General features: G+C 40.9%; 1 protein-coding gene across 4 annotated transcripts in view; it reads left to right on the top strand.

Moving 5' to 3' along the window:
- Nucleotides 1-18,114, top strand: part of EBF1 (EBF transcription factor 1) — a 397,322-nt gene that overhangs the window by 261,148 nt on the left and 118,060 nt on the right. For 2 of the 4 annotated variants that reach the window (XM_035013358.1, XM_035013349.1), the window contains exon 8: nucleotides 10,049-10,166. In XM_035013358.1, coding sequence (XP_034869249.1) covers nucleotides 10,049-10,166 — 118 coding nt within the window. Of the gene's footprint in view, nucleotides 1-10,048; nucleotides 10,191-18,114 lie in introns of all 4 variants that reach the window. The other 2 variants (XM_035013339.1, XM_035013331.1) reach the window with 1 other exon arrangement.

The following is an 18,114-nucleotide window of genomic DNA, read 5'->3' as shown; positions in this document are numbered from 1 at the left end:
TGGAGGAAACAAACAATCCACTTTCACTTATTAGTCATTTGGAGTGGGGGATAGGAAATATGAGGAGAAACCACCAGGTTATCATCCCAATTTCCCACCAACAGTGTGTTCTTTTAAAAATGATGGCATAGGAAATGACAGTCAAAGGCAACTCTCTGCTCTTATTTTTGGTGACTTCTATAAATTTTGGAGAATCCTTGTTATTTATTCAAAAGCCTACAGAAGCTCTGAATCAATATATTATAGGGTATCGTTAGACAATTCTTAAGATACATGTCCTACCTCTGCAGTTTCAGTCTGCTTTTAAAAGCACTTAAATAAAGAAAAAAATATTTGTATCCTTTTTATTTCTTTCCCACTGCCCCCACCCCCTGTTTTATATTGTTTTGACAAACAGCACATCTTGCAATTAAATTCTTTACCAATAGAATGCTAGGGGCCCGAGCTGCAATCACTCTCTTCATACAGAATGATTTCAAGGTGCACCACGCTGATTAATTATCCTGAAAGCAGCTCTAATGATAGTTTCAGAATACAGGATTAATTCACATAACATAGTAAATACAAATGGTGGATTTTCAACCTGATATATTAAACCATTACGGCTTATTGGGCAAATATGTATCTTGGCATGAGCCTTATGCTGGGCCTTGGCAGAAAATATGCATCACTGAGAAGGAATCCTTATGAACGCAATTTGATGAGTGGTGGCTCTGCACTTAGAGGAAATAAATTTCTACATTAAGTACAGTTGTTATTGAAGAAATGTAAAATACATGAAAGGATAGATGTTTAAAAGTGTTTGGTTTAGATCAGTGTTGCCAATGGATATTGCTTCTGAGGATGCCTATACTTAGTGAGACTTACCAACAAAAGATATTCTTACATTCTATCACTTTTTAAGTTGTAACTTCCAGAGCTTTTATTATGTGTGAGACACCATACAAAGTGTTTTGCATGGATAATCTTATTTTTCCACTGCTCTTTCTCTTGTTTACTTTGCTCCAAACAAGCACATTGGCCTCCCTTATTTTCTTTCATTTCTCTTCCTTGGATACACCCAACTCATGTCTGCCTCGGGATCTTTGCACTTGCTATTCTATCCTCCTAGGAAATTCTTCTGCCACTTCGTTGAATAGCTGGCTATTTCTTTTACTTAGATTTCAGCTGAAAACATCACCTCCTCAGAGATGCCTTTCCTTAATCACCCAATCAAAAATAGGTCCCACCTAGGTATTGCTCCATCCCCATTTTATTTTCTTCTTGGAACTTTTCACATTCAGAAATTTGCTTTTATTGCTTGCTTACTGTCTGAAAACCCCTTTCTGCCTCTGATAAGCACTCAGTTCTTGGTGGACAATTTATCTGTCTTGTTCATTGCTGCTTCTCCATAGAATAATGCCTGGAAGAGAGTAGGCTCACAACTTTTTCCTATGATTAAGTGACTTATCTAAGGTTACAAACTGGTAAGTAATGGAGTTGGAGTTCAAACTCAGGACTCTCTGACCCTAGAATCTGAGCTGCTGACTAATAGGCTGTTTTCTTGCTCCCAATTGTCACATCTGTGTCTCACGGTCTCATTGGTAGAGAGCAGACATGGCTATTCTGTATGTTTTGGCTCACTGCTACTTAAAATAGCCAGTGGGAACACATAAATGGAGAACACCTGTTAAATGCCAATGACGCCGTCAAGAGTCATCAAAGGTATCCTGACCCACAGAGGGAGGACCAAGGTTCAGGTCACGGATGGGCTTTTAAGTTGAGCATGTGTCACCGTTCAGGAGACAGAAGCTGAGTTTAGTTTCCAAAGGTCCAAATTAGTTCAGCATACGTATCTGAGGATTTAGAAGTGTCTGCTTTTGTCTTACTGTTAAGCGAAGAGATATTTTTGCTTTGAGCCTTAAAGAGTAGATTTAATTCAGTTACTCACTCCCTTTTTCCCGCAGTTCCGCTCTGTTACATCCTGTAGGTTCATGCGTCCTCCATAATTTTTAATGAGTTATTTGGGATCTTTCAACCAGATAGAAACTAGCAATCAGGCAGGTTTCAGAGACTATCTCATTCCATATCAGTCAAGGATATTTTAAAGGACAAAGTTAATGAAGACTTAACTCCTAACTGCTGCAGACAATTTTTATGTGTTATAATACTTGAAGTGTAGTCAGTCACATAGACCCCAGATATGTGTTCTGGGAGATACCAGCAGAGTCAGGAGAGAATGGAGAGGCCAGAGGCCACTGTGGGTGAGAACTGGATCTGGAGTCTGAAAGTTTCCCTTCAGGCTTACCTCTGCTCTTAATTTGTCCTATGACCTTGAGGAACCTTTAAACCTCTTGGGCCTCATTTTTCCAAGCCTCAAAAAGAGGTGTTGGACAAATTTGCAGTGTAATAACCACTGAGGACTTCTTTTGTCATTTTCTCTTATGAATCCCATCCATGTGATGACTTATTTTTTGATCCTGATGGCATTTATTAAGAATCACGATCCATTTTAAAATTATTTGAAGTCATGTGAATCCATTACTTCAGAGTTTCTCACATGCATGAGATAACCAGTGTTTCCATGCAGATGATCCGATCCTATCTCGACAAAGGAAAATTACTGTTTTAGTGTGCGGTCTTCCTATGGGTGAATGTAGGGTTCCCTCTCTGCTGTGTAGTTCCTATTACTACATTTGAAAACTCTTAGTTGGAAGCTACTAGATTGGCTGATTTCTTGGGTCTTTTGACTGTAATATTCAAAGAGTCTATAAAGAATGGCTCAGCAGGCAGGGTAGAGAATGTGGGCTGTGTAGGGTTGAGGGTAAAATTTGATGACATAAAGACTTTATTTTGTAGAGTAGTTTTAGGTTTACAGAAAAATGAGGGGAAAGTATAGCAAGTTCCCATAGACTCCCTCAATCCCCTCCCCCATTTTCCCTATTATTAATATTTTGCATTAGTCTGACACATTTATTAGAATTGATGTGCTTTTTTTTTTTTTAGGATTTTATTTATTTATTTGACAGAGAGAGACACAGTGAGAGAGGGAACACAAGCAGGGGGAGTGGGAGAGGGAGAAGCAGGCTTCCCGCCGAGCAGGGAGCCCGATGCAGGGCTCGATCCCAGGACCCTGGGGTCATGATCTGAGCTGAAGGCAAATGCTTAAAGACTGAGCCACCCAGGCACCCCTGATGTGCCATATTGATACATTATTGATAACATAGTATAAAGTTTATAGTTTATATTAGGATTCATTTGTATGTTCTGTATCCTATGGGTTTGGACAGATGTATGGTGTTAATGTATCTACCACTACAGCATCAGATAGAATGGTTTCACTGCCCCTGTGCTCCACCTAGTCGTCCCTCCCTTCCCCGGGCAAACTCCTGGCAACCACTAATCTTTTTACTCTCTCCAAAGTTTTACCTTTTCCAGAATGTCATACAGTTGGAATCATACAATTAGCACTATATATTTAAAATTCCATGTCTTTTCATGACTTGATAGCTCATTTCTTTTTATTGCTGTATAATACTCCTTTCCTTGGATTACCAGTTTGTATATCTATTTACCTATTGAAGGGCATCTTGATTGATGATGCCTTTTATGTAATTGAATTTTTTATTGCTACAATTGTAGATTCACATGTGGTTGTATGAAATAATACAGAGTGATCTTGTGCACCCTTTACCCAGTACCCCAGTAGTAATGTATTGCAAAACTGTAGTACAATATTACATAGTACTATACAATAATCATACAGGATTTGAACATTGATAAATCCACCACCTTATTCAGATTCCTCTAGTTTTACCTGTAGTCATTTACATATGGGTATGTTCTTAGTTCTGTAAAATTTTATCATGTGTAGGTCTGTGTATCTATCACCACAGTGAAGCTATTGGGCATTGCCATCACCACAAGGACCCTTCCTATCATTTTTTGTAATAGCCACATCCACCTTCCTTCCGTCCCTAACCCTTGGCAAGTGCTAATCCATTGTCCATTTCTAAAATTTTTAAATTTCAGGAATGTTAAGTAAATGGAATTATGCACTGTATTACTTTTCTATGACTTTCATAACAAAATATCACAGACTAAATGGCTTAAAAATGGAAATTTATTTTCTCACAGTTTTGGAGGCTGGAAGTCCAAGATCAAGGTGTCCGTGGGGTTGGTTTCCTCTGAGACCTCTCTGCTTGGCTTATAGATAGCCACCTTCTTACTGTGTCCGCACATGGTCTTTCCTCTTTGTCCGTACACCCTGGTGTCTCTGTGTGTGACCAGATTTCCTCTTCTTAGGACACCAGTCAGATTGGATGAAGGCCCACTCTAAGAGCCTTATTTTAACTTAATCACATCTTTAAAGGCCCTGTCTCCAAATACAGCCCTATCCTGAGGTACTGGAGATTAGGTATTCAACATGTAAGTTTGGTGGGGAGTGTGGGGGGAGTGGGGTGGAATGGGGGTGGAAGCCCATACCATGCAATATGTAATCTTTTGGTATTGGCTTTTTTCACTCAGCATAATTCTCTTGAAATTCATCCAGGTGTATCAATAGTTTGTTTCTTTTTATTGCTGAATATTATTCCATGGAATGCTGCTCACTGCCTTTCTATTTCATGTACTTCAAGCCAGTGTATTTAATGCCTTATATTAGGGGTCCTGAATTACTGCAGACATAGAATAAGTTAAAACCAGAGGTGAGAAAGTCATGTAACGACCAACTTCAGCACCAGTTTCCTTACACTGAGTTACCATATATTAGCTTTTAAAACCAAATTTATAATTTTATATTCATTCAAAATTAATTTTTTAAAGTAGTTATTTTTTGGAGGGAGGTATGTACTTACTACGAAAATATTCTAAATTTAAACGTTGAAAATATTTTTATGGTCTAATCTTCCTCTTGATTCCGTATTTGTTGTAGAAATGTTCAAAAATACAGATTTCAACTCTTGGTCGCTTTTCTCATAACCCCTTCTTCTATATGAGCTGCTACTTTTGTTAATGTGATCTTCCACCCACGACTGAATTTAGCGGCTTTTGTCTTTTTGAAAATCTGCTCATGAGACAGAGATTATGGGTCATGAATCTTAGATAATTTAGTTTAGTTGGGACATACAAGGTCTCCTGCCTGATATAAAGAAAAGAGGGACAGCCTGAAGAATGATAGCAGGAAATAGTAACAAATAACAAAACTCCCAGAGAATCCTTCATTCATATGAAATACTGGGAAAACTAGACTGAATTGATAAGATGTGTAATTTATAGATTTTTTCAAAGCAGTAAGATTTTGTTCAGTTTCAAGCCTAGAATATAACAGGCTAAGATACCAATGGGTTCTAGAAAGTAAAATTATAGGGGCGCCTGGGTGGCTCAGTCGTTGGACGTCTGCCTTTGGCTCAAGTCATGATCCCAGGGTCCCCGGATCAAGCCCCGCATCGGGCTCCCTGCTCGGCGGGAAGCCTGCTTCTCCCTCTCCCACTCCCCCTGCTTGTGTTCCCTCTCTCACTGTGTCTCTCTCTCTGTCAAATAAATAAATAAAATTTAAAAAAATTAAAAAAATAAATTATAGAAAGTAAAATTATAGAAACCAGTGAAATTTGCAATTTACATGAGGCCTAAATTACACAATTACATACTGTGAGCACAAAGGTCTTTAAAATTGTACAATTTAATTGTTAGACTGATAAAACAGTGAACATATTAGAGGTAATTTCTGTACCTTTTTATTTAAAATAACAGTTTATGCAGGGTCCTCTTTATGGCTTCAGATGATCAGCCCAGTACATTAACTTGAACTTTTTGGTGAGTCTCATCAACAAAGCAACAGCTACAGTCCTACTGCTACTAACATTTGTTGAGTACTCAGTATGAGCCAGGAACCATGCTGGCCACTTTAAATATTGTAAGACTCACAGAACCAGGTACTTTTATTAGTATCTCCACTTGATAGGCGGGAGCACCGTGGCTGAGGTTTAAGTTAACCTGGCCAAAGTCACATCAACTAGGAAAGCTTGGGAGTCAAGAATTATCAACTTTGTGTCGAATTATTTCTAATTCTAAATAGAGGGGGTGAAATTGTAAAAATAACAGCCTTTAGGGATAGCTAGGTCCAGGATAAAACAGAGGACATTTTGAACCACTGAAATGAGGCAAGAAACTAAAAACGTTAGTGTAAAATCTCCAAAGTCCATGGGTACCTGCAGATTTCTCTTCTGTTTTTTTTTTTGTTTGTTTGTTTGTTTAAATCCCCTCATGCTGAATGCCCTTACCTGGAGGGCTGGACCCAGATAGAAGGTACCACGGAACATACTGAGTGTTCATCAGCACATCTATGGATTGCTATGTTAGAAAGCTATGCCCTAAATAGAAAATTGATTCTAGAAAATATAGTGATAAAAAAATACTTGTATATAATCTTAAATATGTCCACTTAGACTAATACCTGTTTCAGGAGATATAGCTTGGACATCCTCATGAATAACTTGGAGCAATTTATTTCAAAACCATTCTACAGCAGCACTGACCAGTAAGACACTCTACGATGAGGAGAATGTTCTGTTCTGCCCTGTCCAATATAGCATCTCTAGCCACATGTGGCTACTAACCACTCGAAATATGGCCATGGAGACTCAGGAACGAGAATTTAAAATTTTACTTAATTAGTTTAAATTTAAATAGCTACATGTGTGCTTACTGTCTTGGACAGTACGATTCTAAAGAGTAAAGATATAGTTTAACAGGTATCGTAAAATTCTAAGTATACCTGTTCCTCATATTCCCTTCATCTCTTTCCTTGGGCAGGAGAGTGAGGAAGGGGATAGAGAGGGAAGTGTTGAGTCCAAATGTAAAATCATTTTCTGTGTTTACCTGTCCCAAATTCAAGCTGTGTTTTGTTGACAAAATTTGGGAAGGTTGAAGATTTGGCAGGCCTGTCTGTCCCCTTGCCTGCATGAATGTGTCAGCACCTCATTAATCTTGTGTTAAACTGTAAAGGCCCTTTTCCCTCCCACTATGGGCCTATTTTTTAAAGGACACTTCAGTGCCCCCTTTGCAACTCACAGATTTTTAAAAATTTACAAGTTGCTTTGTGGATTAGTTTCAGCATATGTTTTATTTAAATATATCTTGATCATTTCCAAATTGGAATGAGAGAAATTATTTTGGGGAGAGGCAAGTTAAAATGTTTAGTCATGAGTTTCTGTGAGGAACACTAGGTGTTTATTTTCTAGAAATTAAAGGCATGAGGATTCTGTTTTATCTCTCTCCAATTTTAGTGGAACTTTCAAATGAAATGATTCTGTCACACATGTGGTCTTGGTGATCCTTCTATTGTCAAGAAAAAAACACATAGGATGTAGTTTTATTTTTTTTAACTTAACCGTTTTTGTCATTTCTGTTCAATGTAGGAATTAGATGACAATATCTTTAAGCAATACTGAGTATTTTAAGCCTAAGCCTGTAGAATTTTGTCTTACAGGTGCATGGTGAATTGTCATTGCTTTTTTTTCCTTTTAAGACAGACATCTAGAATAACAACTTTCTGTATTTCCTGACACTGGAAACAGATACCGTTTGGGATTCCTTTTATAGTTTCTTCAGCTAACGACTCCAGTGACCACTCAATTGTGGTCTCGTAGTAAATCAAAAATTCTTTGAAAGACCCAGCTCTGTTACATAATTGTATATGTCCCACCTCCCTAACTAAAAAGAAAAGGGAGTTTCTGTTGCCTTAAATAATATGGACTCTGCATTGGCACCTAATACTTTTTGAAAATAAAAGAATAGACCATTTTCTTCTCTTCCTCCTCCTCCTTTTAAATTAACCTACAATTGATGAGGCATATACATAACTTTCCGGCTGTGTCAGATCTGGTTGGTCAATCATGAAGAAAGAGAAAAACCACTTTGCAAACTGCTACTTCAAATGTACTGAGTCCTCCCATGAATGACTTGCCCTAGTTGGAATTTTGGTTTTCACAATGATTGAGGCAAATACCCCGACTCCCAGAATGGACTCTCAGTTGTTTACTTTGTATTTTAATAAAATAGAATTAAAAAAATAAAATCAGGGGAGGGTCCAGGCCTGGCTGGGATTCAAGGAGAAGAGCCTGAAAGAGGGCCCTGAGGGAGGACCCCACAGAAGACCTGCCCTGCAGTCATCCCTGGGAGGCCCCAGGGCGGGATGACCAAGTGCGTAGTTTCCTGAGTTTTCTGACTTATGCATCCAGGTCTGAAAGCCTGTAGGGGCTCCATTTAAAGAGCAGGGCCTTGGGTGTGCAGAAGGCAGGGCTTGGAAGAGAGCAAACAAACAGAAACTAATAACTAGATCAAGTCAGATCGGATCAGATCAAATGAAATCAACCCCACGATAGTATTGGGAACAGTGCTTCACAGCCTAGAGTTCGTTGCCATCTTTGAGGCCTCAAGAAAGGGAATCTGCTGTGTTTTGTCCTGATGCGTTTAGGTCAAAGACACTGACGGTGGAACTTTTCAGTATGGCTGACGTTGGTTGGGGTGGGAGGCTACAGAGGAAGGCACTTCGCCAGGCAAATCGCAGGCATAGGCCAAGGCCCAGCGTCTTGCCCTCTGCCCAACTCAGGGGATGAAACTGCGGCATTGCACAAGACCCTAGAAGTCGGAGAAAAGGCTTCCTCAGAAACTGGGGCCTCAGTATGTGCCAATCCTTGTAAAACGTTTCACCTCTTCAGAGGCTAATGCCTCTCAAAACCAAGAACAATTAAAGCGAGAGTCTTTTCCAAGCAACTGGGGAATTGAGCAAAATAAATCAGAAATCCTCAGCTTCGGCTCTGGAGGTTCGCCTCATTATGAGAGCAGATCTATTAGCCCTCTTGCCTTTGTCTTTCATTTCTCAAGTGAGGTGATTCTAATTAAATTAATCTGCATGTCAATCTATCGGTGATCAATCAAAGAGCCTGAGGTCTCCCCTCTGCTGCAGGGTGCTTGCGGCTGACAGGGGCTGATAATGGAGGAAGAAATAAACTGTCGAGGAAAGTTAATTAGTCAACATAATAGGTGGATTAAACCGGAGCTGGCTGATTGCTGTTTCCCATGTCAAAGCATGAGGTGGGAGCTGAAGCTGCAATTACAGACAATTATTATATTTGGTTGTAAGAGGTCGCATGAATAAACATATCTCTGTGGGTTTCAGTTTTAATCCTCTTCCCCATTTAATATAAGGAGAAGTGTAGGTCATTTCTTCTCATTGTTTTAGTCAAAGTTCTCTAAGAAAACACCTTTGCCCGTGTCCCTTCTGGCAAACTAGATTCAGAGTCAGTTTATGAGATGGCCAGGGTATCTGAATTATACCTGGGCCATTGCATTTCTTCTTTTTTTGTTTTTGTTTTTCTGGTTGTTGTTTTTTGTTTTGTTTTGTTTTTTTTTTTTTGGCTTTGAAACACAGATCTAAGACCCTTAATTAGCAGGGATCTTTTGAGGAGGGATGCTGGTGGTGGTGATGGTGATGGTGGTGGGGGCGGGGGGAGGGGGAGGTTGGTCTGATTAATCGAAGTAATGTGGGAAGAGAAAAGTACAAGAAACACCAGAAAGACATGCGGGAGAGAAAGCTGCATCCCAGCTCTCACTGAAACCTCTCTTTTTCATTTCTTTATCCTCTTAACCCTGACGCAGTGGGGGGGAAATATTTTAAAGATTCAAAAGATTTTTATTTGCATGATCAACTGTGATATCTGCTTCAGTGTCTAAACTGAAGGGTAATTTAGGTGAAACACAACCACCGTTGTGTAAAAAAATATGCTAATAAAGATCCTCTTGTTAAAATTATGGTTAACAGTGTGCCTTCTGCTGTATAACTATAAACTGTGCAATTTTACTTAAAACTGCATCAAAAGCGTTCCATGCCAAAGACCCACTCATCAATAGCTCCTCTTGTTAGACTTGTACAGCATAAGCACCAGTTATTATGTGAAATAGCTATGCAATTTTCTTCAGCTCCCAGCTGTTATTTATTTAACTTGAGTTTATTACCTTCCATGCTTTTATATTAAAATGTTCATTCATTTCTCTCTTCTGTCTCCAGGTCGTGGTGTCTACGACAGTCAATGTGGATGGCCATGTCCTGGCAGTCTCTGATAATATGTTTGTCCATAATAACTCTAAGCATGGGCGGAGGGCTCGGAGGCTTGACCCCTCGGAAGGTACGCCCTCTTATCTGGAACATGGTAGGCAAATCATTTTCATTGGTTGGCATTGCTACTTTAACTGTGAATCTGTTTGGTTTCTTTCTTCCAACTCCGCCACATTTTCTACTCTGTTTCCAATTTCAAATTTGAATGATACTGATAGCAAATATTTAAAGACAGGAAAATATCTCTGAGGCCCAGCCTTTCTTGTCACACAACTCTCTATCCTGGAAATGGCTGATGCATCTTTCCTTCAGGTTGAGAGAGAGAGAGGGAGACCTGGACCACTGCTTTATTTTAAGCTCCCACTTGACTGAAAAATAAAGGAGGGCCAAAGCAGGGTAACAAATATTGTGGTACGTTTTGAGTTTACAACTGACTTGGTTGTATAATGAACTCCATCCTCTTTACAGTCCTGCTGGTGTATCTCTATAACTTCATATTAAACTTCATTTGGAGATAAAGTCCAAAGTCTAGGTCAGAGGCATTTTCTGAAGCTGAAGCTCAAACTAAATGTCCCTCCTGTGCCTTGTGCATAATCCTCCCTTCATCACCACATGATAGAGCCTGGTTTCTGTAGGTGGATTTTGTTGGGGAGATTTCACATTTGTCTTGAATTTATGGCTAATCAGTGGTAACTTTGAGAGGACTGGAGGAAACCAGATAAAAATTTGAATCAAGGAAAGTGAATGCCACTCAAAGGAATCAAGGGCTAGATTGAATATACATCTGAATGTTTCTGTACTACATGTATATATAATGTATACATCCTTCCATCTTTCCATCCATCCATCGATCCATCCATCTATCCATCATCCATCCATCCATTCATCCATCCATTCACTTTTCATCCATCTGTCCATCCATCTGCCCGTCCAGCCATCTCTCCATCCTCAATGCACCCATCCATCTATTCATCTTTCGTCAATCCATCCTTCCAACCATCCATCCCAGAAACAATGATGGAGACTATACTGGATACCAATCACCATGCTAGATTTTCTCTTATCTCCTTCAGATTAAACTCTAAACCCATTTCCCCACTTCACTTTCCAGTTTGCTAGGTCAGCAGGATTCTTTTAAAAACACTACTGCACAAATTACCACCCGATTGCCTGATTTTTCCAAGGGCTATGAGCTGTCCATGATATAATTCATAAGGTAGAAAACTCCCTTCCCTGCCAGCATTCTAATTTAATAAACACACCACTATCATTATTTTTGCCTGATTTTTTTTCTGCACTTAAGAAATACACAAACTCTACTTTTTATTAATTAGCCAGATGTAACACTCTTAGAAAGGATTCTTCACCACATCCAGTTTTACAGTCTTTTTAAAGTAAACCATCATCTTTCAAAAGCTGCTTCTTTATGGTTTCATTAGTGCTGAGATGGATGGATATTACTTTTTTGCAAGAGGCCATTTGAAACACCTGCTCATGATTACATTCCTAGTTCCATTCCTGTACTTAAAATTATTCTGATCCTCACTTTACGGTAATGTTGCCTTTTTAATACCCTTGAAGTCACTTAAGGCATTGTTTTACTAGAAGTATTTAGGGGAGAGGAAGGGGAAAAACTAGGTAAATACTCAGCGAGCACGATTTGGAAAGCTGTGGTTTAAAAACTGAAGTCTTGTTTTCCACTGTGGCTGGTTAGTTACAATGGTTACTGTCCTGTTCAAGGACAGACTTGACTGTCAGTTTGAAATCTACCAGTCATGGGTTCCCAGTTTCAAAATGGGCTCCAAGGGCAGACACAGCCAGCTCCCATTCCTGCCTTTGGGAAGGCAGTGACAGACCACATGACGTCATGCAAATCATACCTCCACCAAAAAAAACAAAACAAAAAAACCCAACACAAACCAACAGAAGCAACCTGCCAGAAATATCTAGAGTCTGGAGGTCAGGAACATATTATTTTGCATTATAATGTGGAGGAAAGAATCATGAAGTAGGAGCCAGGAAACCTAAATTCAATTTTTAGTTTCACCTCTGGCCCTTATGTGACCTTGGACAAGTCACCTTACCTTTTGGGATCCTTAGTCTTCTTCTTGGTAAAATGAAGGTGATGATCTGTAGGGGGGGATAAAAAAAAATGTGTGCCTTGAGTGGGGGCAGGCCAAGTACACAGGGGAAGTGGGCTGGGTGGAGACTGCAGAAGAAGGGCAAGTACATGTTCTGCTGTCCAGCAGCCCAGACAGTTGTGGCCCAGGGGACTGAGAGCCCAGTGGGGACAGAACAGATGTTCTAGTGTGGCAAGAATTAAAACTCCTAATTTTTAGTTGTTGGTAACTAATTATAAAACTTTTAAACCCTCTGAAGTGAGGAAGGGGAAATGTCACTTAGGAAGAATACAGCCATAGGCTAACAGTTTGAGATCTCTAGACCAAAACGCCTGTAGGCTTCCTCCCAACTCAAATATTCTTGCTTCTGTGTGTACATATTAATATTTCAATTGGGATATCATATTATTCTAAGTTTTAGAGACAATATTTTATTCCTCTTCTCCAGTTTACCAGTCCACAAGTGGCCATGTGATTATTAACATACTGTTCAAGAAAATGAAGACATTTCACTGTTCAGAAATGGCTAAGCATCTTTGGGGGTCTGGGTGTGTCCTATCTTCTTCAGCTAGGGGACCTCGCTGTCACCAATGCCTTACTTTATTTCTCTTCAGAAGAGTAAGAGGGTAGATACCGTGAGGTTCCTTGTAACGACAATACATGGAAATCTGCTTCTCTGCAGAATGAATCAACCAACCACACAAAACCACCCACTCATTTAGACACTTCAAACTGATACATAAATATCTACTCAGCAAAGGGTGACTATTGGGCTCTTTCATTGGGGATGTGTGGGAGTGGACTTAGATGCTAATACATGTTGATTTGAGGGTATGGTAATACTTTATCTTGCCACTGAAAAATCCTGTTTGAAAATGCCCTGTTTAAGACGTCCAGAACCAAGCCCCTATGCCTCAGCAGCTCCCCTCCTTCACCCCCACCTCAGACAGCTACTACGCAGTGAAACTGCTAGGTATTTTCACCTCGGAGGTGACCTGTAGGAGCATTCGTTTTTCCTCATTCTGGGCTTTTTACCATCTCATTTACAGGTAGCAGGAATTATTTAGAGCAACTCTGCACATCTCTATTTATATCCTGCTTGTCATACAGTTGGAGGAAAGTTCCCTTCCGTAGCTCATCTTTCTGCATTTAAGTAGAAAAAGAGACCATGCTTTACATTCATGCAGTCTTCCCTGTGTGACCCATGGACTTCCAAACCTCCATGCTCAAATAACAGCCCCTGTATTTCAAGTAGGCGAGTTGACAAAGGCAAATTTATTTCATAGAATCTTGCATGGTCCAAAGAGGGTGAATCCTGGCATCCTGTAGCTCATGGTAATTGCTCTCCCCCATTTTTGTCTTCATTCATAAATATTGAGATTTCCTTTGGCTGAATATTTACGGGAGAGTTTAGGGTAGTGAGGTTTCATCTTTAAGCAAGCAATAGCAGTATGGAAGATGTACATTGTGGAGAGAGGTAGTATCAGAAGGTGACTACTCTCAGGCTTTCAATTTTTGAAAAGCATAGGCTTGGGGCCAAAGATGCAGAATCGTCCCCACCCACAGTAATGTACAGCCCTAGCTTATGCGTCTGCCCTATCTTCCCATCACTTGGGCAAATTCCTGGGGATCGTATGCTGGGGATCTTTAAAGGCTTGGGAGTGTTGATGTTGTTATTATTGTTCTCTTGAGTTTCAGGTTGTGTTTACTTGAATTTAAGGCCAATTGGGGCATCAGTTTCTCTGTTTCTTCCCCCCGTGGCAAAATGCGGTGCCCTCACAAAGCTATAGTGCAGGGACCCTGTCAGCTTGCATGCGCTAACACTTTATTATCTAATGATCTAATATGCAACAAGGCAAAGTGCCGGTGCTCATCATTCTGACATAGAATGCCGGGAGAAGTGACTAAATTACTTTATGTACTATTAGTGCTAGCAGCTATGGTGAACTCACCGGCAGCATTTATGCAAATGTCTTTGAATACGCTTTAGTGGCTCTGTCAGGAAGCCTTCTGACAAGCAGTTTAAATGCTCATTTTTTTTAGGGGACTTTTTTTTTTTTTTTTTGGCATGCATGTGTTTTATCCCTTCCCCTCTTCTCCCTCCCTCCACTCTTTCCCCTTTCTGGGCCCTTGGAGGACATGCCTCCTCCATGATCACTGGGAAATCTGAGGGGGTCACAGAGTTCAGCTGGTCATCAGTAGGCACCCTTTCTGGTTTTAAGGCCCCACCTGGTGTTTTTCATCCTTAGGTTCTTTTCTAAAAATTGGTATGAATTTGTGCAATCATCATGTTTCTTTGAAAAATCAGTTTTTAGATGGTTAACACTTTCATGTTCCTGAGTTCCGACCTGAGGTCCTACTTACTTTCTTGGCTCAAATATAGATGTTTGAAAACACCCCTGCTTTTTAAAATTGGGAAACAAGTGAAATTCTGTTTTTGTGGGCATCAGGCACAAATGGATTAAACTTCCCTTCAAAGTAGTGATACAGACAAAGACATGAGGTATAAATGTGCCAGGATCCCAAAATAAAACAGATCTAAACAAAAGTGGGGTTTGGTCAAACTAAAAATACTTGGTAGAGTAGAGTGTGGTAATAGAATCACTGGGCCCATCTCCTTGCTGTAATTACAGAGTTAGAGAAGTAGAATCAGATTTTCCCCACCACCAGTTAGTTCTGACCTCTCCATTGTAGTGTCCCCTTCCAGCTGTCCCTGACAATATGGTGTTATTCTTGCTCTTTAGCATTTGACCTTCTTTAATCCTTTTGCTCCAGACACAAGCAGTTTTTGCTTCTATTGGTTGCCCCCGGTATCCAACCCCACTGACTCCCTGTGCCCAGCTGCACTTAAATTTGTTGTTTTACGGACATGTGGAGAAAGACGATTCAGGCTTGGGAAGATTACTCCAAATTGAGAGACAGCATGGAGCTCCCAATAGAAAGGAGAGGCCCCCTTCTTCTCCCTTCTGTGTAATGAGGCCCTAGGAAGTGGCCAGTAAATATCAGTTGGATCTAATGGAGGGAGGATCAGGCTGTCTGACAGAAGAGCTGGATTTCCTCCCCGACTCTGACATGAACTGGCTGTGTAACTCTGGGCAGGTTACTTACTTCCATGGCCTCAGTTTGGTATGTGTTCAATGAGAGCTGGGTTGGATCATTTCTAGACCTCCTTTTAACATGCGCAATTTTTGGTACTCCGAACTGAAACCATTGACATGTACCTCCCCTTGTCTGGAGGTGCCTTTGAAGAAACAGGGCTTCAGGAGAACTAAGAAACGCACTAGCTGTTTCTAGTATAGTCCTTTCTTTGGCTCTCCAGCCAAGGAATAAGGTATCAGTAAGGTGGACTTCGGACCATTCCATCCTTCCTTCATTGGTTCGAAGCATCCAGTACATGCCAGACACCAAGCTAGAGTACAGCAGCACAAGGCAGATGCAGTCCCTGTCCTCACAGAATTTATGATGTAAATAGAGAATAAAGATATTCAACACAACTTACAACCAACTCATGGGACTTATGTGTAAAAGGGAGACCAGAAAAGGAGCGGGGAGGAGTGAGGTGTCAGGGCAGGCTTCCTTGAGGAACTCACGTTTATGCCAAAACCTAAGAGCTGAGTAAATTTTCACCAGGTAAAAGGGACAGAAACAAATTTCCGGGAAGAGGGGACAGCGTATGCAAAGGCTGTTTTGCTTAGGTGAGTTCAAGGAACCCAAAGGAGACTGGGATGACTCCTTTTGCTCCCAGTCACTGGGGGGATGGCAGCAGTTGAGGCCAGGATGGCTGCCAAGCGCCAGATTATGCAGGCCCATGTGAGATGCTCAGGCTTTGGTCGGTGGCAACTGTGAAGTGGTGTGGGGGGGCCAAGCAGGGCTCTGATGAACTCATTTTCAATTACATGGACTCCTAGTGTGTCATGAAAGCCAGGGCAAGGTCATCTGAGTTGCTTATAACTTTGCTCTTCCCTGCCGGTCCTTGGAAGCTCACCAGGGAGTTGGCTGTGCCTGGGAGTGGTCCCCCCGGTCACTCCTCATTCTATCAATAGTGCAAATGTTCAAAATAGGAAGAAAGTCAAACATTTTGAGAGTTCTTTTTCCAGATGGTTTTGGCTTATCGATTTACTTTTTGCATAAGTAGCATAGCAAGAGTTTACCTATTGACTTCTTTTGAACTTGTAGAGACTTTCTTAAGGCCTTTTAGAATGGAGGACTGCATGTGGCCTATGAAAGATATATTATTTGTCTAACCCCAACAAACTAAAACTGGATGAGTGAATGGAAACTAGGCAACGAAGAGAAACGTACCATCCTAGATTTCTCTCTCCTCTCCCACTATGGTGACAGCTCCTGCCACATGAAGAGTCATTTGAAGTATGGAAGGTCATCCAATACATCCTCTCATTTTCCAGAGAAGGAAACTGATATCTAGTGATGGGATGTAATCTTCTTACACTCACATAGTTTCTGCCAAACTCCATTCAGTGCTCTTTGCCCGTGGTATGCTGGTGGGCAAGTGTGAATTTCAGGGCGGTGCACAGCTCTATGTTTGCTGGGTCACACAAAAAGTTGGGGGGCGTGGGGTCCCCCCCCAGCCCGATGCCTTTCCAGTTCAGGTTGGCTGAGGCTTGCAGCGGTCTCTGGGATTCCGAAGATCATGAGAGGAATGTCTGGAACATCTCTCCAGCTTCTTGACAGAAATGCACTTTCAAAACACAAGGGCCAAGGACGAACGATGCAGAGCTTTACACTTAGACAGTGGCCCTTCACGTGACTGGTTTTGGTACAAAACTCCAGCCGGGCCCACTTGGACAAGAGCATTTTGGTGAAGGGTCCAGGTTACCACAGATAAATACTGATGTCAAGCTTTGTTACTTAGAGTGGCACATTACATCTTATCAGTTGGTTTTCCTATTTGAAAAAGCAAGACAGATGAAAGGACAGAACATTAGAGCTGAGAATATCCAGATGTGTCATAGAAATAGAGTAGAGAGGCACCAGATTTTCAAGCATCAAATCAGGTCTTTTTCTTTGAGCAGTGGGGAAGTTGTCTTTTGTCTTCCTGTGCAGTAAAAAAGGACATGGCAAGAAGTGAAGATAATGAATAAAGACATCAGTGAAGACCGATTTTCAGTGTATACCCAGAGTAATCCATAGAGGGGGTAGCACCAGAAATCCTAATGTTGGGGACTCGATAGCCAGCAAGCTCTCCGTGTCAGGGGGATGAAAGAGTTCAGGAGCCACGGGTCACTGCGAAGCAGGTGATCTGTGTTACCCTCATTTGAATCTGACACCACCCACAGCACTTCTGGCAAAGTAGAAATAGTGCTCAGACTTTGCTGCCCTGCCTAGTGGTGACCAGGCCAGGTGGTAATGTGTAGCAGTATTATTATTGCTCTTGTTGCTATTTGGGGGCTATTATCAGCTAACATTTATGGAACGTTACTCTGTGCCAATATTGTGGTAATTATTTTACTAACATCATAAAATCCTTCAACAAATCTGATGAGCTATAATGATTTTTATTCCCATTTTACAGAAGAGAAAACTGGGATTTAGAGAGGCTCAGTAACTTACCCAAAGCCATGAAACAAATTAGAATCAGACCCGGGACTCGACCCCTCGTCTACCTAACCACATAGCTGTGCGTAATAATAGTACCGAGAATAATGACAGTAACCCTCGCTGAGCCCTTACTATGTCAGGCACGTAGTGCTAGAAGCACCCCTTGTGAAGATGAGGCAATTGAGAGTAAAGAGAAGTTAAATAACTTGCCCAGAGTTGCACAGCAAATAAGTCGTGTATCTAGGATTTAACCCAGAGAGTCTGACTTTGGAGTCTGTACTTCCAACTACTTGCTCTGTATATTATGCTAAAACTCTTTCCATCTCTTATTCCACTGCT

Source organism: Mirounga leonina, unplaced genomic scaffold (assembly GCF_011800145.1).
Source record: "Mirounga leonina isolate KUSES-001 unplaced genomic scaffold, KU_Mleo_1.0 Mir_104, whole genome shotgun sequence".
NCBI lineage: Eukaryota > Metazoa > Chordata > Mammalia > Carnivora > Phocidae > Mirounga > Mirounga leonina.
This window is presented reverse-complemented; position numbering and strand designations above follow the sequence as displayed.